This window comes from Taudactylus pleione, unplaced genomic scaffold (assembly GCF_031769625.1).
Source record: "Taudactylus pleione unplaced genomic scaffold, aTauple2 ptg000178l, whole genome shotgun sequence".
Taxonomy (NCBI): Eukaryota; Metazoa; Chordata; class Amphibia; order Anura; family Myobatrachidae; genus Taudactylus; species Taudactylus pleione.
This window is the reverse complement of record NW_028284580.1, coordinates 11,701,025-11,724,701: the sequence shown is the minus strand read 5'-3', so window position 1 is coordinate 11,724,701 and position 23,677 is coordinate 11,701,025. Positions and strand designations below refer to the sequence as shown.

The 23,677-nt window shown below is 43.8% G+C and overlaps 1 protein-coding gene across 1 annotated transcript in view; it reads left to right on the top strand.

Moving 5' to 3' along the window:
- Nucleotides 1-23,677, top strand: part of CPEB4 (cytoplasmic polyadenylation element binding protein 4) — a 120,694-nt gene that overhangs the window by 75,584 nt on the left and 21,433 nt on the right. Inside the window, exon 4 of the mRNA XM_088475780.1 lies at nt 9,987-10,160. Coding sequence (XP_088331906.1) covers nt 9,987-10,160 — 174 coding nt within the window. The remainder of the gene's footprint in view (nt 1-9,986; nt 10,161-23,677) is intronic.

Sequence of the window (23,677 nt, the reverse complement as noted above, 5' to 3'; positions counted from 1 at the left end):
CCTTACATGTCCCAGCAAACGAGCAAGGAAAAGGTTGTGGAAATAAAATAGACAGTGGGGTTGGAACAACATTTCTGTGAACATAAGGCTAAAAAACACAAAATACTGAATGTCCTAATTTTAATGGTGGTTATAAGAACCACTTTGGCAGCCAAGAGGGCTGCCTAATATTAATATGAGAGTGAACCTGAGGCCTGATTCAGTCCCGCTCTCTAGGATGCGTTCGCATGTAACCGTCAGCAGCCAAAGTATGCAAATTCCGCTATCGCTAGCAAGACATTAGCACGCCCACTATGTATTGCCATGCGATTTCGGCATGTATTTAGACGCCCACCAGCCTGTCATAAGACGCCCACTTTCCCTTAGTAACACACGTCCTCTCCAGGAAGTGTATGAAACAATCGGTAACATCGGACCCATACGCAGCACTTGTGGCTGACCATACCCTACCGCAAGCACTGCGAGTGCTGTAGTGTATAATTCAGCTATGTGATGTGTATGCTGATTCTGCGTCTTAATTAAGCACACCCCTTAAACGATGTTCAGGTGCACAGACATGCCTGCGTTCGCACCACCACACCCCTGTTACCATCGACCACCTCCTGTCACCACCCACAAATTGCATGACCTGACACTCATGCTTGCGGAGCGTCTGTGTGCAAGGGGCGATCGCTTCGTGATTGCATGGACTGGTACGCGCACTGCTTCTTATACGCATGCGCAGATTACAAACATTGGCAGGCTACGTGTGAACGCAGCCTAGCGAACAGGTCTGGATCGGGCCCCTGGTGCGAAGTAGATAGGAAAAAGAAGTGAGGTAAGTACAGCGGAATCAATAGATCCGTATATGAAGAGAACTGGGGAACAGAAGGGAAACTGGGAAAGGTGAACAAGGAATCACAGAGAACAAGAAATTATTGCAAAACAAACAGGAACAATAGAAGTGTCCGTAACCAGAACATAGCGATCACATGTTAAGAGGTATGAGGAACAACTGTAGTCGTTCAGTCTGCATCTGCCATCCCTACAAAGTATTCCGTAGGAAGAGAATACAGGAAATTCTTGGCGGCGAGAGGGGTGTCGAGTTTTGCGGAATGGGAGTCTCGCAGTTTGGCTGGATATAGTAAGGCAAAACATAGACCCTGTTCAAAGAGACATTTAGAAACGGGGGATAATTCTTATAGTTTCCTAACCATTTTATAAGAAAAGTTCTGAAATAGTAGAAGTCGATCCCGATTATGTGAAAGTCCAGAGTGTTTTGTGTAGGCCTCTAGAAGCAGAACCTTGTCGATGTAATGAATAATCCGAATAATAACCTGATGTTGTCTCCCCTGCTGATTCAGGCGGTCCAGGTCAATACAATGAACTTGTTCCACAAGCAAGGACCCAGTGGTTAGGTGCAGCACAGTTCACTGGGCATTCAAACCAAAAGGTATTTTGGGTTGACTTTTTCTGAGAGGCCAATGAGGCGAATATTGTTCCTTTTTCTGTTTTTGAGATCCACTAGTGTGTCTTGCATTAAGGTAGGCAGCTTCTTGGGTACGCAGTACTGATTGCGCTGCTGCAAGATCATCCTCTAAATCTGATATCTACTGCTTTGCCTCAGAAATACATTGAGAATACTGATTAATCTGGATGAGAACAGAGGGCCAGATTCAGAGCCGGACGCTCTTTCAGAGCGCTCGCTCTGAATCAGTGCCCTCCCTCTCTTTTTTCAGAGCGGCCTCCTGGTCGCTCGCATAGCTGTGTGTAGCGAGACCCATAGCGACAGCTTGCCTGTCGCTATCCGGGTCTTGCGCATGTGCACGACCGTCGTGCTGGCTCCCTCATGCGCATGTGCACTGGGCCAACATCGACTCGCTTGCGAGCGCTCAGTGCTTGCAAGCGGGTCTGAATCAGGCCCAGAGTCCAGAGAATTTTTCAAACGAACCAATTTTTGATCCAGAAAGTGGGACAAACTAAGTTATTTCCTGAGTCATGAAATAGGAGGGTACCCCTATAGCGGAGGTGTCAGAAGTGTGTTCCACAGGGCTGTCACTGGAACCGGATGCAGGAGAGCGTGGGGTCTTCACCACTTGGGTCTTTCCCCCATCCCTTACCAGCTTGACTGCCCCTGGGTTGTTTGGCCACAAATTTCTCCATTGTGGCTGGTGTTAATAAGCAGCAATGAGACCAGGGTCACCAGGGAACAACGCAACTCAGTCCCGCAGCCAGATAGGATGTGATTTTCACCCAGCATCCTGGGGATATAACAGCAGCTGAGGTGCAATGTCAAGGGCGAGGGAAAGAAGCAAGAGGCTGAGTGACCGGCTGAGGGAGCGAGGAGGTCCACTCATATCCGCTTTCAAAGGGAAGAGGAGCAGTCCAGTCCACTGAAAGCTGCTGAGGGTGCTGCACTAAGACACCAGGTCATTTTCAAGATGGCAGCAGCGCCCATCACATACAGGACAGGGTTCCGTGACTCAGGAAGTCTGCCCCGGAGGCCAGCAGTAGCCGCCGTATGCATCAGAGAGTCTACACCTGTACCATCTCGGTGCCCGTGGGAGCTTACACGGAGGGCAGCAGGGAGCTTTATGAGGATGTGGCCATATTCCTGGGACTGCCAACCTGAAGTCTCCATAATATATATTCTTAAAAGCAAATATAATTGTTCTCAAAATGCACAGAAAGGTTGCATCTGTCAACAAAATAATCGCGTTAATAAGTTGTACTAGATCCATGATTGCCAGTTCTTTGCAACATCATCATTAAAATAAGGCTACATTTATTTATTGATTATGCTAAATATCTAGAGCTAGCAAGCAGCATGTAATGGTAAGGAAGAAACCATTACTGAAATACACTTCCAGCACCTCCTCTCCACTGAGTGTCATCTCTTAAGCTGGGCACACGCTTAAGCAACCTAGCTACTGACTGGTAATTGTGTATCGTTTGACCAATCATGTCAATCAGACACACAATGGAGGCGATTCAAATGTTTTTTTGGGCGTGATAATTAATGTGCGCCCAGTTTGATATTCAATTGTTCTGGGCGCTCATTAATTATCGCCCTCTTCGCCGCCTAACAGACGAGGTTTAGCCGTCTAAAACGGCTAAATCCATCTTAATTTCTGGTTAGGGCTTGCTATCTGCGGTTAGCGCGCCCTAACCAGGGTGTTTCAGACACATTTCTGCTCGCACCCTCCTGAGTGCGTGCAGAAATGCCGGCGGCTATCGCGCCTTGACAGAGCAACAATTGAATTGCTCTGTCGGGCGTCGTAATAAAAAAAAAGCTGCCGGCAGAACAATTGAATTCCACCCATAGTGTCTGGCCAGACATCACAACCGGGCTTTAAAATTTGCGCACCTAGCTGTGGTGTGTGTCGGCGGTTCCTGCGGCCATTGTACGGGTGGTCGGCAGGTCGCCCAAACACACTGGCAGATGTATCTGCAATATGCATCGGCTGTGCTGCAGGGCCGACCTGATATGTCTGTGAACAACATCGTTCAGACTATCTCGTCTGTACACACCCGCAGATGCACTATGCGATATGTCATTCATCAGCTGTACAAACGACCTATGGCATAGTGTGTACCCAGCATAAGCGGCAGAATGACATCACTGAGATACAGTAGGAGTTTTCAGCTGTTGATCTGCTACATGGCAAGGTTATGGCATTTCTATACATAATATATGGTATGGATTTCAAATATAATTTTTTTTATTTTAAATTGAAGCAAGGAAATCATTTACATATACATAATACAAAAAGATAACAATGCTGAGTTCAATTACATATTTGAAATCTACAAATATTAAAATTTTCCATTTGTTTAGCAATAATTTCTGTCAATCAAATAACATATACTGATACTTATTTAGCTCTTGATATTGTAAAAATTGAAAAAAGATTAAAAACATATAATGAAGTGAAGTTCTGTCTGGTGTCCACCCATCGACCAAGCTCTTATTCTTAATTTAGGAATACAGTCACCTTTCTGGTAATTTAATTGGTGAGTCTCCCATCAATATCTGTGTCTCATACCATTGTGTCCTACACATAAAGCTGTGAATTTGTGTTTGCATTGTGACTGACGGTGGGGATATAACTCGCCCAGGTCTCAAAAAAGAAAGAGGCCTTCTTTTCTCTATTAAACATAGTCTCTACCCAATCCATTCTAAAAATAAATCTCAGTTTTTCTTTATATACTGTGAAAGTTATGGGAGTTGGGTTAATCCATTCCTGTAAAATAGTTTACTTTTAATATTTTGAATCAAGTTACACTTAGCTCAAACAATACAATGAATAACACGTATTGGAAAATAGTTCTAAGTGTATAAAATATATACACACACAAAACCATTGACAAGTGAGTTGAAAAGCATGGCACCTGGCAAGTGTTCGGAAATAATATGCTGCAAATGTAAATTGTGATGGCTAGACTGATATAGAGCATCCCCAAAACCGAATGCACTGGTTAGTACCTACGAAAAGTGTTCCAAGGAAGGACAACCAGGGAACAGGTGACAGGGTTAAGGCTCATTGATGCGCAAGCATAGCAAAGTTTTGATCCCACAGAAGAGCTACTGTAGCACAAATTGCTGAAAAAGTTAATAATGGCTATTATAGAAAGGTGTCAGAACACAGTGCAGCTCAGCTTGCTGCAAATGGGGCTGTGTAGCCGCAGACCAGTCAGAGTTGCGTTCCCGCTAGGCTGTTTTACCGGGACGCCGCACTGCGCCCTGCCTGATTTGAAAAGGCCCCCTTTGGTGGCGCTCCGCTAAAACAGCCTGCCTGGTTCCGCAGTGTCCTGCAGGTGGGGAAAACTGCCGTGTAGTGATGACTGCCGGTGAATAGAGAAGGGAGAGCTTGGGGATAGCCCGGCATGTCCGTAAGTGCCGGGCATACCCTCAAGAGTGATGATAAGTGGGCGTGCCTCCTCTTTTTGCACCGGACCTAGGGCCTGATTCAGCAAGGAACGCGAATGCAATAGCGATTACGCATGCAGTTCAACTGCGATAGTATGCTAATCCATTGCGATTACAATGCAATCTCAGCACCACATAAGGGCGCCCACTTTACCTTACACACATCCGTAAAGACTGCGGAAGGATTGGCACAATCGAGTACCATCGCAGCCTCATGCACACTTGCAAAAGCCACGCAAGCTATCAGGCCTCAGGCTGCATAGAGCATCGCAGTGGATAATTTATGCACGTCCCTGCAAGGCGTTCAAATGCCCTGGCACGCCTATGTTCGACCGACCCCCCCCCCCGTCACCACCCACAAATGCCACCTCCTGTCAGTCACTCTGCGATGGGTCTGCATAGTCACTGCAATAGCATTCCCGATCGCAGAGGTTAGTTTGCGCACTGCGATGCATGCGCAGTATACAACAATCGGCCGATTGCATGCGTATTAGCAACTGTGTTCCTTGCTGATTCAGGCCCCTAGAATGAACACTCAAGAGTGCCCATGCTGAGCCCTGTCCACCACTGAAAGCGCCTAAAATTGTCAAGTAAACTTCTACAGTGGGCATTTAAATGTCAAAAGTGGACCATGGAGCAGTGGAAGAAGGTGGCTTGGTCTGATGAATCACTTTTTTTTTACATCATGTGGATGGCTGAGTGTGTTTGCGTTGTTTACCTGGGGAAGTTATGGCACCAGGAAGCACTATGGGAAGAAGGCAAGCCAGTGGAGGCAGTGTGATGCTCTGGGCAATGTTCTGCTGGGAAACCTTGGGTCCTGGCATTCATGTGTATGTTACTTTGATATGTAACACCTACCTTAAACATTGTTGCAGACCAAGTACATCCCTTCATGGCAACGATGGCAGTGGCCTCTCTCAGAAGGATAATGCACCCTGTTACATTGCAAACATTGTTCAGGAATGGTTTGAGGAACATGGGTGTTCAAGGTGTCGACTTTGGCCTCCAAATTCCCCAGATCTCAATCCGATCGCGGATCTACGGGATACCCTGGATAAACAAGTCCAGGCCACGGAAGCTCCACTTTGCAACTTACAGGACCTAAAGGATCTGCTGCTAACATGTTGACAGATACTATAGGACCCCTTCAGTGGTCTTGTGGAGTCCATGCCTGATGGGTCAGAGCAGTTTTGATGACACGAGAGGGACCTACACAATATTGTGGTTTTAATGTTATGGCTGATGGGTGTATACACACGCACACACTTACTATAGCTTCTCTTTCTCCCTTCTGGTCTTTTACTGTGTGTCACTACTGAAACAACTCACATTTGGTACTATATATGTATAGACAAATGTCATCAATCCTTTAAGAGAGATTATGGAAGCAGTTGACCAGTGATGTGCGGTCAGGTGCGTCAGAGCCTTTCCTGTCATACTTCGGTATACACCACAGTTTTTACTATTCAAATTATAAGAACAATTTAACGACAATATTATAAATCTTTGTATTATTCTAATCATTTTATAGTCCAAGCTCTGTAATAAATAGTGTTTTTTTTATCCAATGAATCAGTAATTCAATTAATGTTATACTGGCTTATGATTTTCAAAACTCACCATACAAGAAAGGCAGCATTGTAAAAATAAATCATGTTCTTTATTATTGAATAATAACAGCAATTAGGTTATAAATCATTTTTACAGCAGCAATTTGCACATTTAGGTTCTTTGCCCAACTAATAAAACAAATTGCATGAGTCATCCATGCTGCTTCTGCTGCAATCTGTAGACTGCCACGGATGTATGATGCACTTTAACTTGCAGTACTGTAGATCTTTTACATGATGAAACACTGCATTTCACACTCATCTAGCTCGTTATTTGAGTTGCATTTCTGCAGTGTGGTGACTAATGTATAGAGAGCACGTACTTATTTTAAAGGGCATGGCTGGCACCAGCACCCCTAGCAGATTGCTAGCCCCTGCCCCTGACTACAGTTGCACTGTGGGATTCCATAATAGTTATGGGTATGGGAGACCTGCTGCACTTCAAGGGCCACATTTACGACTCTTCTGAGTTTGTATCTATATGTATTTGTCTTTTCTTGTTTGTTTTTTTTCTCCTGATCAGGCTGGTCTATAGTGCCAGGGTATATCAAGGCAATAGAGACTTATACCCCTTTTCCATTGGTCACAATACCCGGGTAGCTGCTCAGTGGAAAAGGCTCCAAAGAACAAATCCTGGGTCAATTGACCCGACATTTCTTCCCATGTCTCAAGCAGGATTTTACGTGGGTAAAACCCTGGTCAGGCTCAGTGAAAACAAGTAACACTGGTCTTCCGACCCGGGACCCGTTTACCACATGGTGATTGGCTGGTATTCAGAAGCTGTATGTGACAGCTGTCACTGGGGAGGGAGAGATTACAGCCTCCCCGTATGGTGCAGACCGTTTTTTACCCCATCCCCGCTTCATACGGGGAGGCTGTAATCTCTCTCTCCCCAGTGACAGCTGTCACACAGTCTCCAGAATGATACCCCTACCCCCTGGAAAGGACCCCCTCCCCTGGTTGCCGATCCGCTCCAGTCTGGCGTTTAGGGGAAATCCTGGAGATTCTGGCGCTTGGTGATGACATCATCTCCAAGCGCCAGCACTGCACCACAGTGGAAATGGGGTAAATCCTGTGTCTGACACTGCTTGGAACAGTGTTCCAAAACCCTGGTCAGACCCAGGATTTTGATGGAAAAGGGGTATTATATACATGCCTTAATACGCTGGATGTGATTGCTTGCTTTTATTCAATTCCTAACCCATGATGATATCCCTGTAATAGAAAATGAATGCCGTAGACTTGCTATGTATTTATTTTTTCTCTGAAGAACCATTCAGCAGTATAGGTGATGTTTTTTGGATAATATATCCATATTGGCACAGATCTATTCATGTTAGTGTTTAATTACACTGTCCCATTATTATTAAGGGGTGTGTAGGTCAACACCAATTGGTAGACAAGCAGTAGGCTGAAGGGTACAAAAGGTCAGCACACAAAAAGTTGACATGGGTTTAGGTCAACAGGGTCGACATGAGCATGGTCAACACAAAAATATTTGAAACACTTTTTTGTTGTTGTTTTTGAACCCTAATCTTCACTATAACCCTCCCCTTGGTGTCTAACCCTAACAGTCCCTCCTAGTGCCTAACCCTAACCATCCCTCCTAACCCTAAAAAAAAAAAAAAAAATGTTTCGACCAATCATATGTTGAGCTTTTGGACCTGCCGACCATATGGTGTCGACCTATTGACCCAAACACTATTGACCATGTTGACTTTTTTACTGTCAACTTTTTGTCCAGAACCCAATACTTAGTTAGATAGTGTGTACTCAGTAATGGGCAGTCCACAGTACTGTACAGTAGCATTTTTATTGGAAATTAATAAAAACAAATATGGCAAAGTCAAATTACAAACAGCGATATTACTGAAATATGTGAGCCAGGACAAGGCTTGTATTTACATAATATTTATATTTTTAGTAACAGTCATTAGCTAGTGTTCTTCTGTGGCTCTGGCAATGCTAAGCTGAAGGGCCATTCCATAAAATGTCCCATACTTGACACTGTAAAAAAAAAAAAATAATCTGTATTTGTGTATATTTTGAGTTTTCAACATAGGCTGACAAAAACTTTTTATAGCTTTTTCTCATAGGTTTTCTTAAAAAAAAAAAAAAAACCTTAGACTCTTAATACAAAGAGTTGAGCTGAATTATCAAGTAGAAGTTTTCTATGTCCCGTACTAGACAAGTAATGGCCCTGAATAGTTTCATCTGTACTGCGATGCGGACCTTATGTGGCGCCCTATATATAATTTAAATAAAGTCTAATAAAATAGTCTTCTATAGCTCCAACTTTCCTTTTGTTACATAACATTTACTGCCAGCTAACCTGAGGCAGGCCCTAATATTTTTTTGCTGAAAGTTCACTGTATTTTTTCTTCAATTAATTTTATTTACACTTTGCCAGTTTTCTGCCCGTTTTACACTTCTTTACATAAAATTTAAGTGGTATTACTAAAACACCTACCTTCTGAAAAACATAGTGTTGTGTATATATAACCTTTTTTTTTTTAATTTGTAAATTTCTTACTTTTTTAGTTGTGTGAGTATTTCCGATCTTTCCAGAGTTAGCTGTTTTTGATAATTTTACTAGAACACTTGAATGAATGACTCATAATTTTTTTTTTTTATTGTTTTCAAAGGGGTGTAGAGTTTTAGAACTTCCTCATATCTTTCAGTATGTGTGCTTCTATGAATGCTTGCAATATTATAATTTAAAAAAAAAAAAAGAGAGAAAACCCTGAAGTTTAGCTTAATTCTATCATTTGTAAAAATTTGCCTTGTGTTCTCATCAGAGAGTTGTTTGCATAAGTCTCTGCTAATGTCATCCAAGCTGCAGAAATATGACTATATAGAGCTCGTAAGTAGACTATATATATGTGTTATTCCCTGAATCTGCATACGAAGTGCTACAATTCAGCAGTCGCAGCTTTTTACTTTGCAAGTTCCGTTGTTGTTTTTCATATACAGACTCGGGTGCACACAGCTATACAAGTGTCACCTATCAGATTAATCAGTACAGCCTGCTGGTGCATCCTAGTGAGTGCATAGCGACTTAGACACATTTTCGGCGTTGCGTGACGTATTGAGGCTAGATTATGAGGACATATCTGTAAGTGAAAAACCAAAGTAAAAAATTTAATTTTACAAACCTAGACATATCTCTTAACACCTTGAAAGCGTTACCTACTTTCCAAGTTCTTCCTTCCTTTACCACCCCTCCTAAATTTCACAAGTGAATTAAATGCCATGAAATGACTTGTAAGCTCACTGCTGAAGATCTGATGGTATGCAGAATCTATCTTGACGTGTCACTCAAAATAAAATGAAGATTACAATTTCTTACAGAATTTTCAGGTGCATTCTAAGCTTAAATTTTGTATTAAGCATTGTAGCTGCATCCATATTGAGGTTCTTATCAAATCACTTGACATATTCTAATCTCTTTATTTGTATATTTTTAGGTCAGTCCTCTCTCTTTCCAATGGAAGATGGTTTTTTGGATGATGGTCGAAGCGATCAAACTCTGCACAGCGGTTTAGGGTCTCCGCACTGCTTTCCACATCAGAATGGTGAAAGAGTGGAGCGATATTCCCGCAAAGTGTTTGTGGGTGGTCTGCCCCCTGATATAGATGAAGGTAATGTCAGTAAAAATCAAGAAGACAATTTCAGCGTCGAAAGAGTGATAAGCAAAGTATAAATAATATAAATCAGCAAACAATCCTACGCAAGTGAATGCAGAGTAGGTAAAAATTAAAACAATGGTGTACTCTTCAAAGATATTATTTATTGTGCCTCATTAACAGATAATTAATATAGCTGCATAATTAATCTGTTCCCATGATAATTTGGAATTTAATGTTATGTCCCTAATACTTTGCCAAAATATCTCTTATTTTCTTGTGCAATGGAATCCATGTGGGGGATAAAATAAAAAAAACACACAAAACATCCACAAACCCTCTGTACGGAACAGGCCGCTCACCTGGGGCACCTTACAAAGATTGAGTTACTGTAGTCTCGCCTAATTAATACCCGTGCAGTCGTTGAAGAATGTTCTTTTACCTGTAACTGGCTGAGCAGTTTTAATGTATTCCAAACCTAGTTATAAACTCTTTGTGTAATGTATTATTATTTCTACTTACTGTAATATATCTGTTTTGTAATGGTTTCTATTTTGGAACAGAGGTAGGCCCTAATCCACCCTGAAAATATGCACAGAATTACAAAAACACATTCAAAAGCAACATTTTCTCATCTATATGAAATCAAATAATTCTCATGGATGGTCTAGCTAACCTATTGTGACTTTTGGGCCTACTAACAGGCTTAATGACATTTTAAATATGATCCATAAGACTGTTGTGACCAATACTGCAGCAAAGTATAACTTCATAACTGGACATTTGTGGGCCCCATAGCAACATTTATGATGGGGGTAAGTGCCATCCCCACAACAGCTGTGCCCAATGTTGTTATGGTAGTTACAGCAAGAATCATATAATTTAAAGCTGAGCTGAAAGCATCCCTTCTTCGTGTTTGCCATTCCATAGCCCACCTGAGCAACTGGGAATGCCCCAAATCACCCACTGCTGTTAATTTATTTTCTTCTTCAGGGTCCATAGGGCTCCACAGGGAGACCTTGGGGTGTAGGTGGTGGATGAGGACACCGGGCACCACGCAGTTAAAGCTTTAGCTCCCAGAATGCACCAGTTCATACCCCTCCCACGAGGCACCTCAGTTTCGTTGGTGCCCGGCTGGAGTCGGTTCACCATTACGCGGGGCACTGCTCAGGCAGCCCTAGAAGCTTTTTATTTAACTTTTTTTCGGTTAAGAGCGCGCAGCAGCAGACTGTCAATAGGACGTCTGCGCTGTTGTTCCGCAACACCAGTTCAGGCTGGGGATTTTGGCGGACACCCCGGGGTCCCTGCTAGCCGGCCCCATGGACGGACCCAGACTGCAAGCCGGACGCCAGGGGACAGGTAAGAGGGGGTCATCGCTAGCGTCGACCTGCGCTGTAGCAGTCATACTTCCGGTCTCAGGGGACAAACCGGAGGTGCCGAGTTTTGACGCAGGCTCCAGCCACAGTGATCCACTAGACAACCAGGGTATACATGGTGCAGGAACCAGCATCCTGGTGTGTAAATAATCGGCAAGGAGAGGCCAGCTTCCCCGTTAAAGCGGCCCCTATCATCAGGGCGCCATTCCACTGAGGTATCGCTTCCCTTAGCTGCTCTCCTCTTCCGACCCCTTTGAGGTCTACGGTGGACATTTTCTCTAAGGCACAGCCACAGCTCTCTCAGGGATATGCAGGGTCTGGTCCACCTACATACCTTTCCCTGGAGTCTGCGTATGTAGCGCTATAGCCTACCAGACACTGAGTCTGTGTAGTTGATTGTAGTGCCAGTTTGCAGTTATATGTTATTTCTGCATTGTATGTGACTGATGCTAGCGCTGCCTGTCTGTTTTCTATTCTACTGTTAGCATATATCTTTCCCTTTTTTTTTTTTCTGACTTTGCCCTAAAATACAGGTGTATTCAGGGGTTTTCCTGTACCTCACAGATATAGAACTAAGTATTTGTGAGGTTTGTCACATACAGTTGGTCGTTGCACTGTGCCATATTGGTTGCGTGCTCCTGCAGCTTACCCAAGCATAAGACAGGACCAGTATATTGCATTCCTACTAGTATCCTACATACACGGTGGTTGTATTATACCCAGGGCCTCTGTGCAGAGTCTAATGGCTACATCTAATGCCTTTCAAACCATGCTGCAAGGTGAGAAGACCTTACCCAGTAAGCCCTCTAAGCGTCTTGTGTTATCGTCACAGTCCACGCAACTCTCAGATTCTCAATTATCATCTGAGGAGGCAGTAGATGCTGATATCTTTAACCATGACTTCCCTCTGGAGGAGGTTGAGAGTAGGTCAAAAATTTTATATTCCTACCTTGGTACGAGTTGTCAGATCCATCTTATTAATAGAAGATGAGGAGCCAGCCCCTAAATCCAAGCACCCACTGTTTAAACGACAGAAAGTGGCTTCAGCAGAATTCCCTCTATCGGATCAACTAGCTGAACACATGGCTGCAGCCTGGCAATCACCTGGTAAGAGGTACATCTTGTGACACATCGTGCAGCTTTTGCTGCACATCGTGTCCTGGAGTGCCGGGGAGTTGCCGGGTAGAGTTCAAGGGAAATTGCTTACGATATCGAATTGTGAGCACATTGCATAGTGTGTAGGCACCTTTACTCCTCCCTTTGTAAACAAAGCAGTTTGGTGTATAATGTACATATTTGATTATTTTGCACTTTGTGCTTTTTTGTATTGGGTACAACTTCTGATTTTAACCACTTAACTGGCACTGTTGCTTGGGATGTGACCGCAGCCAACTGGGCTTTAGCTAAAATGGTCACTTCCCATTCTGCTGTGTATATAAGAGGGGGGCTCTTACATAGAAAATTTGTTCAGAACGGATTTGTTTAGGCTCCCCCCCAGCTGTGATACCCATGTCAACATTGTGTATATTGGCATTTTGTACCACACCCTTTTTATTATTTCATCCTGTCTAATGGAGTCTTACCTTAGGTCAGTGGTTCCCTAACTTTTTTGAAACACGGCACCCTAGAGTATCAGCATTTTTTCCTCAGCACCGCTGGACCAGAAGTTTCTTAATGAGAAATTCAGCAAAATTGAAATGAAGTAAATTGTGATTATATGTCACCCTTAGGTTCAGTTATTGTGTTGACAGGGCTGTGCTTCTTTTTGTCCACATATTGTTTTAATTGGCATCCATTAGCACTGGTTATGCCTATCACACTGACTAAAAATAATTTTATTTGGTACTGGACCACCAACCCGAGGCACCCCTGCAAGTGCCCAGAGGCACCCCAGGGTGCCAGGGCACCCAGTTTGGGAACCACTGCCTTAGGTTCTGTGAAAATGAAGAAGGAGCTGTTGACGTATCACGTTCCACTTCAGCTGACAGTGTTTTCACCAGCAGGTCTTTGCACCTCTGCAGGCTTATGTTGGCTGGAAAGAGAGACACCACATAGGCTTTAAACCTAGGATCGAGCACGGTGGCCAAAATGTAGTGGTCTGATTTCAACAGATTGACCACCCTGGAATCCTGGCAAAGCGAATGAAGGGCTTCATCCACAAGTCCCACATGCCGAGCGGAATCGCTCCGTCTTAGCTCCTCCTTCACTTTCTCCAGCTGCTTCTGCAAAAGCCTGATGAGGGGAATGACCTGACTCAAGCTGGCAGTGTGTGAACTGACTTCACGTGTGGCAAGTTCGAAGGGCTGGAGAACCTTGCACAACACGGAAATCATTCTCCACTGCGCTTGAGTCAGGTGCATACCCCCTCCTTTGCCTATGTCATAGGTGGATGTATAGGCTTAAATGGCCTTTTGCTGCTCGTCCATCCTCTGAAGCATATAGAGGGTTGAGTTCCACCGCGTCACAACCTCTTGCTTCAGGTGATGGCGGGGCAGGTTCAAGAGTGTTTGCTGGCGCTCCAGTCTTCGGCACGTAGTCGCTGAATGGCGAAAGTGGGCAGAAATTTTTCGGGCCACCCAAAGCGTCTCCTGCACGCCCCTGTCGCTTTTCAGAAAATTCTACACCACCAAGTTTATTGTGTGAGCAAAACATGGGACGTGCTGGAATTTGCCCAGATGTAATGCCCACACAATATTGGTGGCGTTGTCAGATATCACAAATCCCCAGGAGAGTCTAAGTGGGGTAAGCCACTGGACGATGATTTCCCTCAGTTTCTCTAAGAGGTTGTCGGCGGTGTGCCTATTACTGAAACCGGTGATACACAGCGTAGCCTGCCTTGGAACGAGCTGGCGTTTCTGAGATGCTGCTACTGGTGACGCTGCTGTTGTTTCTGCGTAAGGTGATACATCTACCCAGTGGGCTGTCACAGTCATATAGTCCTTAGTCTGCCCTGTTCCACTTGTCCACGTGTCCGTGGTTAAGTGGACATTGGGTTCAACCGCATTTTTCAGGACACTGAGGACACTTTTTCTGACGTTTCTGTACAGTCTCGGTATCGTCTGCCTAGTGAAGTGGAATCTAGATGGGTTTGGAACTGGGGACACACTACCTCCATCAATTGTCTAAATCCCACTGCACTAATGGCGGATACCGGACGCACGTCTAACACCAACATAGCAGTCAAGGCCTCAGTTACACGTTTTGCTTCAGGATGACTACTGTCGTACTTCATCCTCCTCGCTAAGGACTGTTGGAGGGTCAATTGTTTAGTAAAAGTAGTGGTGTTCCTACTTCCTCTCTAGGATGATGAATGACTCCCAGCAGCACCAACAACAGCAGCAGCAGCAGTAGGCATAGCAATGCAGGATCCTCCGGAGGAATCTCGGATAGGAGAGTCAGTCATGCCAGTGACATGGCCTGCAGGACTACTTCCGATCCTGACTAAGGAGGAAATTGACGAGGAGGGAGTTGACGGTGTGGTTTGCAAGCACTTGGATACAACAGGACTTAGGTGTCCCTGGACTGCTTACAGTCTTAGCCAAAGTTTCTGAACTTGACAGTAACTTTTTATGAACGCGCTGCAGGTGCTGTATAAGGGAGGATGTTCCTAGGTGGTTAACGTCCCTACCCCTACTTATTTCACCTTTACATATGGTACTTATGGCAAGACAGTTGTCCGGATTTGGATAGAAATATTGCCAGACCAAAGAGGTGGAATGTTTGGTCTTCTGCCCAGGCATGACCGTGATGGGCTTTTTCCCACGGACAACAACTGTCTCCCCCGGAGCCTGATTTAAACAAACCACATCGCCATCAGAATCATCCTCGCCAACTTCCTCAGCGCCAGCTATACTAGTATCCTCATCCTGTTGTACTTCAACAGTGACATTTTCAATTTGCATATCAGCAAGTGGACTGTGTGTGCTCCTTTCAGCACTAGCAGGGGGCATGCAAATGGTGGAAAGAGCCGCCTCTTCCCGTCCAGTGCTGGGAAGGTCAGGCATTGCAACCGCCACCACACTTGGACTCTCCTTGGGGATTTGTGATATCTTCTTAGAACGCACAGTTCTTCGCTGTGCTTTTGCCAGCTTAACTCGTTTGATTTTTTTAGCGGGAGGAGGGCTTCCATCGTCATGTGAAGCTGAACCACTAGTCAGGAACATAGGGAAAGACCTTAACCGTTCCTTGCCACTCCGTGTCGTAAATGGCATATTGGCAAGTTTACGTTTCTCCTCAGATGATTTAAAAAATTTTTAAGGTCATTTTCCTGAACTTTGTCATTTGGGATTGTATGTGCCCTCTACTATGACATTGGGCATCGGCCTTGGCAGACGTCGTTGATGGCATGTTATCGTCTATGTCATGACTAGTGGCAGCAGCTTCAGCACTAGGAGGTAGTGGTTCTTCATCTTTCCCTATTTTATTTTTATCGGAGAAAGTTTGGTCCTCCATTTATGTTATATTGATATATACATACGGCTAAGGCGCACACAAACACAGAAAATAATTTTTTATTTTTGTTGGGAGACTAGTGCACTTTGTGAGTTACACCACCCTTTAAAAAATGAGCCAGCCGGCTCTTTAGTTATGGGACACAGGCGCACGCTTGGCGCTGCTGCTTTGAGGATGCAAGTGTGGCTATAGCCCACACAATTCACAAAGACAGAAAAAAAATTATTTTTTATTCTTTGTGGAGCGCACTTTGAAGGTTACACCACCCTTTAACAGACAGACGCACGCTTGGCGCTGCTGCTTTGTCGATGCACGTACAGTGCACACAATTCACAAACACAGAAGAAAATATTTTATTTTTGTTGGAGTGCACTTTGGGGGTTACACCACCCTTTAACAGACAGACGCACGCTTGTCGCTGCTGCTTTGAGGATGCAAATGCGGTTACTGCGCATACATTTCACACACAAACACAGAAAAAAAGATTATTTTATTTTGGTTGGAGCGCACTTTGGGGGTTACACCACCCTTTAACAGACGGACGCACGCTTGTCGCTGCTGCTTTGAGGATGCAGGTGCGGCTATAGCCCACACATTTCACAAAGACAGAAAAAAAAAGAATTTTTTATTCTTTGTGGAGCGCACTTTGAGGGTTACACCATCCTTTAACGGACAAGCCAGCCGGCCCTTTACTTATGACACAGGCGCACGCTTGGCGCTGCTCCTTTGTTGATGCACGTGCAGCCACAGTGCACACAATTCACAAACACAGAAAATATTTTTTTATTTTGTTTGGAGTGCACTTTGGGGGTTACAGCACCCTTTAACGGTCAAGCCAGCCGGCCTTTTACTTATGACACAGGTGCACGCTTGGCGCTACTTTGTTGATGCACGTGCGGCTACTGCGCACACAATTTACAAACACTGAAAAAATATTTATTTTTTTTGCACTTGGGGGGAGCACCCCTGATGGACAGAGGACCCCTTGGACAACACTACAGCACCCCTTTAGGACTGGGACACTGCACAGCACTTTGGAGTGGACACAGCCCCTATGGACAACTGTCTGCACAACACAGTCCAGCCAGCCCCTATGGACTTTGGAGGAGTGGACACAGCCCCTATGGACAACAGCAGCACAACACAACACTGCACTACACTACACTACACAGCCCAGCCAGCCCTAACTCCCACCCTCCCTCTTCACTGTCCACAGCCGAGTGAGAAAATGGCGCCGACGCGGGTACCTTATATAGAATCCAAAACCCGCGAGACTCGGAAGGCGGGATGATGACGTTTTGCCTCGATTTCAGATCCGAGTCAGGCGGGAAAAGTCGAGCCTGACTCGGATCGGCCTCGGATCGGGGGGGGGTTTGAATTTCAGAAATCCGAACCCGCTCACCCCTAGTAAATATACCCATTAGAATCTGATTGCTATGGGGAATACCACTGTTTTCATTTGTACCGTCCATCATAAATTTTTTCCCATGATTGAACACGCTTTACACCTCTACTCGCATTTATAGATGTGAAGCCTCTCTCTCCCCCCCCGACACGAAAAAATAAAAAATCTAATAAAAGGCTGGGCTCTTAATTGTGATACAACTTGCTGTGTCTGTACCATTACTATTGCTATTTTGGTGATCATGAAACGACATGTAGTCTAACTAAAATTTTATACACTTCATTTTTTTACAATGACTAGCTTTTTCAAAGCTTTTAAAATTATTTTGTATGTGTAGCTTTCTAATAACGTGATTAAAAAAAATAGTATATGATGATTTTGTCTGTTTTAAGTTGTTGGAATTTAAACATTTCAGTATGTGCTAGGTTTATTTATATAAAGTTGTGTCTTTTCAAAGCAATTTTTTCCCCATGATGAAGCATCACTAACAACACACCCACTCTTTCTTGGAAATTCTAACATTAGAATGTCTTCTATATGTGTTACCAAAGACTACATTTGTAGTACTTGATTAGCAGGTTAGATGAAATGGCAAGCAAAGGTTTCATTAATGTATCTAGAGATTTAAAAATCCAATTTGCTTTCTTTAATGGAATTCACATATCTTACTAGAGCGATAAAGCGGACACGCTGGCAAGGAGACCACAATACAATGAAGCTTGTTTAATATAGCCCTTCAAATTTTTGTTGTTTAACCAGGCAATTGCAATCAATCTTAATGTCCAGATTTGAGATGTTTGTTAATGGAATTTACATTTACATTCGGTGTGTGTGCAGACTGACTGAATTTATATATGGACCCATAGTCTAAATGGGGAGAAGGAAAAACTGGTTAACATGTGGTCAGTGCATATCTAATTTCCCTTCCTAAGTGTTCATTTTCTTCAGAGCATGTTTGCCAATATAAAGAGGTACTGTATCTTCAATTAGTCCACTTATACAGCAGAGGTTATCTGGCAGGAAAACCGCACTCATTTTTTACCCGCACAGCAAAGAGTTGCAAGCAAAAAACGAGTGAGGCTTTTCAATATGCACATCTGCACCTCGCTCTTTACTAAATCTACCTTTTAATGTGTTGTATTTCTGTTTTTCGCAATGGCATGCAAGCCTCAGACATGCAGGGTAACTGGCTGGGTAACCACCCTACTGGGTGCTTTAGTAAAAGGCACTCCATTTACCCCCTTGCATTCACTTAAAGTGAATAAATAAGGCAGAGTTCAAAACATAGATAAACCAAAAATCAGTGGAGCGCTTATTCAATCAGGGATCTAGGTGATTACACAGCAGCTGACATACAGAGGAGACTGCCTGACTACCTCTCAACAAAATGCAAATACAAAAAAAGTGTGTCTGCCCTGGTGTACACCAAAAATTTCAATCAAATGGTCAAAATAGATAAATGCAACAGTTTATTATAAAATACATACGGTATATAATCTAGAACTGCAGTTCCTGTATTAAGTATACAATCAGCATAATACACTAATATACTAGTAAAACATACGGATTTATAAAATTGAATGTTATTTTGCTTCCTATGGAAATAAACGTCTGTGAAAGATCCTGTTAGGGAAATATAAAATGAGTATATACATGGCATTCCCAATATCCAGAGGGGAAAAAAACAGCCAGCAGAGAGTGTCCTATGGTATAAAGCACTCACCGCTTCCCCATAGATGGTTAGTTGAAATTCCAAGGAAGTGTCCCATAAGGCTCTTATTTTATATAAAGCTGAGCTTCCTAAGAGGGAAAAACACCACGAGGTTTGCTCCAGCAATATTAGATGCAAAGTAGCCGCTGGCAGTCCGTTGAATCCCCACTGACATCTAAAAACTCCGGCAGGTGCTCAGCTGTGTTGGCTGCAATAAGGAGACACAGTGTGATGCACATTTCCCAGGAGATCTGTAGGCTTCAGCAGACTCTCGGCTCCAGGCACTTGAACGGGGTGAAAAGCGGTGGTTGGCGGCTCAAAAAATATGCGCTGATGCGGTCTCTGATTAGTGTCAGGAACAAGTGCAGATAATAGTTGTCTCCCTTTTACTATTCAAAACATACTGCTGTTCTCAACTGCAGATGTAAGTGGATTAGGGGTCATCGAAAAACAAATGGAAAGCAAAAAAAATTGTTTCGAAAACTTTATTAGGAAAATGAGACACTTTCAGGACGTTATGGGGTTAAGTATCCTCCCTGTAGTCTCAAGGTGAAAGGGACATATCAGGGTTAATATTCAGCTATTACTCACGTTGCACACTGTTGTGGTGACAAGGCATATCAGGGTTCAGTACTCACCCTCCAGAGTGTCGGGGTGACTGTACATATGTTGTTTTTTTTACCTACCCTGCACAGTATTGGGGTTTCCAGATATTTTAGGGTTCATTACTCACGCTGTATGATTGGGCAACTGTTAAAGCGGATCAGTATTGATTTTGCATGGTAATATTGGGGTCAAGTAGTTTCCATACATAGTGTGAGGGTCTGAGGACACATTGAGGCTCAGTATTCAACACTGTATAATGTTGGGGTCAAAGAACGTATCAGTGTTCTTTACTCACCGTACATGGTGTTGGAGTTAACTGATGTACACTGAAGGCAGGGCAGCAAGTGTGGGCTTTAGATAATCAGCTAATACATGCTGCATGTCTCCAGAAGGTTGCGGGCAGTCTACCCTGCGAAAAGCTGTAAATTCGAGCAAATGGTCCAAAAACTTTTCTCCAGAGAAAACTCATCATTATCTCAGCTAATTGGATACCCCTCTTAATACCTAAATCATTAAATTAAGATTATTTTTTTTTAGTTTAAACCATATAAACAGAAATATACAGTAAAAGGCATACTGTTATACTGTATTAGATATAAACTGAGAAGATCTTCAACCAGTGGCTCATGCTGGTAATACATCTTATTTTATTCTAATAGAGATCTGTCCTTCGATGAGGTTTGCTGTAAAGCAGGGATGGGGAACCTCAGGCCCTGGGGCCGTATAAGGCCCTCGGAGTCATTTGGTTTGGCCCTCTGAGCTTTTTTCTGCTAGCCTCATCTGGCTAGCAGGGTGCCTAGAATGGCACCCTGCAGCCAGAATCGATGCAGCAGTGCCGTCTGGATGCTTCAGACGGTCACACCGCTGCCCTTACAGCTCCCCGGAGCATCCTCAGGATGCTCCAGGCATTGCTGTAATCACCGTTGATTGTGACCCGCCCCTTGTAACATCATACAGAGGGGGGCGTGGTCTGCACCATGCCTGCGAATAATGTTATATATATATATCAAAATGGCCCTTGACAGAAAAAAGGTTCCCCACTTCTCCTGTAAAGGATGAATTGCTGCAATAAATACATTAATAAATTGTGAGGGTGTTTTTTGTTTGCTGGTGTATTTTAACAAATAAAATGTATAGATTTTGACCCTTATGTAATAGCTAAACTAAAATAATTTTAAGAGTATGATGCATTAAATGTTTTTTTGCAAAAAGTGGTGTTCTATCCTACAGATATGATGAATTAACCTCTCAGAAGATAAAACATTACAGGTCATGTCAGCAAGAGGCTTCCTTTCCTCTCCTGTAGGGAAGTGCTAGGGATAAATTTACTAAGATTCAAGTCTGATCGAGCTTGTTTTTTATAAACTCTATTTGCATCGAAAAAATTGGGTGATTTGATGCTTCTGAAACTCGCTGCTTGTGTGTTATACCTGTCAAAAAAAGAGTTAAATGTGGAAAAAAGTAACGTAGTTCTCCCCCCTCCTCCCTCCCCCCCCCAAAAAAAGCATAACCAGCCCGGACTGCTCAGCCAGTCCTGGTTACTAAAAATACAGGGAAAGAAATGAGTAGGGTTAACCCGTATTTTAGGAACCCGCACTGGGCAGCTGAGCCTATCCTGTTTAAAAATAGGGGGGGGGAATTGCGTAGGGTTCCCCCTATTTTTAAAACCAGCACCAGACTCAAATCCAGCCGGGATGTAATGTCACAGCCAGGGGATCCTATCACCGGGTCTCCCCGACCAAAGCATTATCACCCCAAGCCAGTAAGGCCAAGCCAGGGATCTCAGGGGAGGTGGGGATCCCCCGATAAAGGGGTCCCCCCTCTCCCGAGCACCCCAGGCTTAGTCTGAAGTCCGGGGCTCTTCCCCGCACCCCTGGGTTCGGGTGTAATAGTGGTGTCAAAAAATAAATATTGTTTTTTACCGTGGAACTACAGGTGCCAGCGTGTCTGTCCTTTGGCTTGTGGAACTAAAAGTGCCAGCAGGCGGCCGGCACCCGTACCACCACTGTAAAAAAAATAGTTAAAAACCACAACAAACACACACCGTAGAAAGTAAAGCTTTATTTCACACCTACCTATCTCACTCACACATACTTACTTGCTGCCCGACAATCGGTCCACTTCTAGAATTCCATGGGTGTACCTGTGAAAAAAGATCCTATACTCACCTCCGTCATGGCGCTGGTCTCCGTAGCATCCCCGGGTCATGGCAAAAAAAAGTGGACTGTAGCGATGTATGTGCTACTTACACATACACCGCTACCTGGCTAATGATGGGACACCCCCACGTGTGAACTGTCAGGAGACGGAGCCAGCCAGCCAATCAGCGGCTGCTAATTGTAGAGCGGTCGCTGAGTTAGGTAGGTGTGAAATAAAACTTTACTTTCTACGGTGTGTGTGTTGTGGTTTTTTAACTTTTTTTTACAGCGTGCCAAAGGACAGGCACGCTGACACCTGTAGTTCCACAGTAAAAAGTTTCTATTTTTTGACACCACTATTGCTCCCGCACCTACCGCTCCAGGAATGCGTGAAAGAGCCCTGGGCTTCAGACTTAGCCTAGGGTGCTCGGGAGAGGGGGGACCCCTTTTATGGGAGGGTTTTTCCCCCGAGATCCCCGGCTGGGGCTGAAGGCTTTGTGTGATAATGCTTTGGCCGGGGACACCCGGTGATAGGGTTCCCTGGCTGTGGCATTACAGCCCGGCCGGATTTCAGTCCAGTGCTGATTTTAAAAATCGGAGGACCCCTACACAATATTTTTCCCCCTATTTCCTATTTTTAAAACCAGAACTGGTCAGCAGCCCAGTGCTGCTTCCTAAACTATGGGGAACCCTACTCGTTTTTACCCCCATATTTTTAGGAACCAGGACAGACTCAGGGGCTCGGGCTGGTTATGCTTTTTTGGGGGGGAGGGGGGAGACCCTACGTCCATTTTTTTTTTTTTTAAATATTAAACCTTTAGATAAGGTTTATATGCAGAGACATACACAAATCACACTGATCTGTATATGTTTCTGCCAAACTCTCAGATCAGGAGGTGGTCTATTTGAAACTTCTAATTAGCTGCTAGCTTGCTACAATTACACCTGGGATTGTAATCTTGTTTATTAGTAAATTCCCTAGTTGTATCTTTTTTCATGAAAAGTATTTCAGAGTTTGGCTGATGGTGAGTTTATTTGAGTTTGCAATTTCACCCTTGTTTATCAGTGAAAAGAGAGAAATCTCACCCGAGTTTGCCTTTAGTAAATTTGCGAGTTGAAAAAAATGCCTAAACTCACCCGAGATTGCAATCTCGACCAAACTTGAATCTTATTAAATTTACCCCCTAGAGTATATAATAAAAAGGCCTGATTATGTGCACAAAACCTAAAAGCCCCTGAGTTGGGAGCAGGTAGAAATTGTTCAGATCTGCCTAGTTTGCTGGATACTGATCGCCAGAGTTTATCACCTGGGTTTTGTGTCATTAGTGCTTCTTTCTGCCATTTTGGAGCCCCTGACCAACATGCACAATAGCTTGCTTGAAAATCCCAGGAATATTAAAACAAAATAAATGATTGAAGTGGTTTTGGCAGAGCAGAGATATACAGAACTATATAGCCCCAAACATCCCACCCATATGTCTTATGATTAAGCCAAGAGACCGTTTAATGTGAGTAGATCTAGTAAAAGAACCCATGACTACATGAGATCGGATTCTAGTCCTAGTGCATCTTAGTGGAAATATAAAGGAATAATGGTTTCTGAAAGGTTAATCTCCATGGCAACTATAGTTGCATTGAGACTGCTGATGGTGTGTCCTCTGTGCAAGAGCATGCACATGTAAGAGCTAAATTTACCTACGACATTTTCTCCTTCACGGTCAATTATCTGTCTTTTATTGGACTTTTTAGGAAAGCACGTGATGACCACCGTTATTTATGCCCAACAAAACAATTACTACTTTTTTTTATTCCTATTTACAGTTTTTCATTTCTATGCAGGAGCA